General features: G+C 41.5%; 1 protein-coding gene across 1 annotated transcript; it reads left to right on the top strand.

The window, feature by feature from the left end:
* The first annotated feature begins 209 nt into the window (after positions 1 to 209).
* LOC145487297 (RYamide receptor-like) lies at positions 210 to 1297 on the top strand. Its single transcript, XM_081466053.1, has one exon. It carries the CDS (start codon positions 210 to 212, stop codon positions 1176 to 1178), a length of 969 nt encoding a protein of 322 aa, XP_081322179.1. The 3' UTR covers positions 1179 to 1297.
* The last annotated feature ends 345 nt before the right edge of the window (positions 1298 to 1642 follow it).

The raw sequence follows: 1642 nt of genomic DNA on the forward strand, positions 1-1642 counted from the left end.
GACTGCAGACAGCTGGAACAAAGATCTGCCAATCATTAAACATGTCATGGAAATTCCCTAATCGATCAATCTTTTCTCGCGAATGACGGCATCAAGCCGAACAGTTATCTCACCTTCGCTAGAACATAAATAGAGTGACGTTACTAACTGAAGAAACCAGAAGAAAACGTTTTTGTCAGCGTAAGAGCAGAAAAAGAAACTAAAAGGCGATGTCGGAAAACGCGAATACAACGATGAATAGAACACAGCCATCGAGCTGCTCCAGCAATCCTACAGCAGAAAAAATTGGAGTGACCTTTGCTTACTGCTTGATCTTCATTTTTTCGTTGGCTGGGAACACTGTCATCGGAAAAATTGTCTACAAGTCGCAAACCATGAGAAAGCCCATCAACTTTTTCATTGTAAACATGGCCATGTCAGATCTGCTGTTTCCGATTTTCTTGATTCCTTGGAGGATACAACCGCTCTATAAAGACTCCTGGCTGATCGGTGGTCCTCTTGGCCAGGCCTTATGTAAGCTGGTTTCCTTCTTACCGGAAGTTTCCTCTACTGTGTCTATTCAGAGCCTGGTTCTGATAGCAGTGGATCGATTTGGAGCTGTGGTATTTCCTCTCCGTTCTCCACTCATCAGTTCGAAGCTGTGCCCGTTCTTCATTGTCGCCACTTGGATAGTCGCGATAGCTGTTTTCTCTCCAGAGCTCTTCGTCAGCAACGTTGTTGAATATCCAGGGAAGCTGGTTTGTCAGCGGCATTGGAATGAACTTTTTGGAGAGCTCTCATCCTATGAGTATTACATCATGTCCTGTATTGCTGTATTCATGTTTATCCCGTTGGTGTTGATAACCATACTTTACGTTATCATCTATCTAAAGCTCAAGTCACAGAAAATTCCAGGTGAGCAATCAGCCAACGCTGGACAAGAACGCCAGCAAAGGGAGCGGAACGTCCTAAAGATGGCCATTGCTATTATGTTAGGGTTTGCAGCATGCTGGCTGCCCCTCGCTATCTTCTGGTGTATTCTCCTTTTTACGGAGACCATCATATGGCCGAATTGTGGCGACCCTTACTTTGTATATGTTGTTAGGTTATTGGCTTCCGCAAATTGTGCCATAAATCCTGTTATCTGTTTAATTTTCAGCAGAAATTATCGTAATGGGCTTAAGGCTCTCTTCACATAATTATTTTGAACAGCGCAGCAGCTGATGATACTTATGTAGAGTAGAGAGGTTCGGTCGACCTAAAAGTCGTAAGAAACGTTAATTTAAAACTGCTTCTTATTTGAATTCAATGTACACTATGGTCATTATGGGGGTTTAACTTGGTTATTTTTTTCGTTGTTGCTGTTGTTTCATTTATAGTGTACTATTGTTTCCACGTTAAGATCCAAATGGTTTGTTGACTGAGTAGGAAGCCAAGACAGGAAGCTTCTATCGATCATTTACACGTTGTTAGTCCTCAGACACGTACCTTCATACTTTATACAATTTGCGCTGTTATTCATTTTATAAGTCATCGCCTTCGTTTTAACTTTCATAACTCCCCTTCGTTTCAGTGAAACAAAATAAACGCCAAGCTTTTTTTCTTCCTCTTTTATTGCCTTTGTTCTTTATGCAAACTCAATTTACACTGGTAATTGTACCCT

Source organism: Orbicella franksi, chromosome 5 (genome assembly GCF_964199315.1).
Source record: "Orbicella franksi chromosome 5, jaOrbFran1.1, whole genome shotgun sequence".
In the NCBI taxonomy this organism is placed as follows: Eukaryota; Metazoa; Cnidaria; class Anthozoa; order Scleractinia; family Merulinidae; genus Orbicella; species Orbicella franksi.

Excerpts from the sequence above, each read along its gene's own strand:
- LOC145487297 (XM_081466053.1), top strand. The coding sequence starts at position 210 with ATGTCGGAAAACGCGAATACAACGATGAATAGAACACAGCCATCGAGC.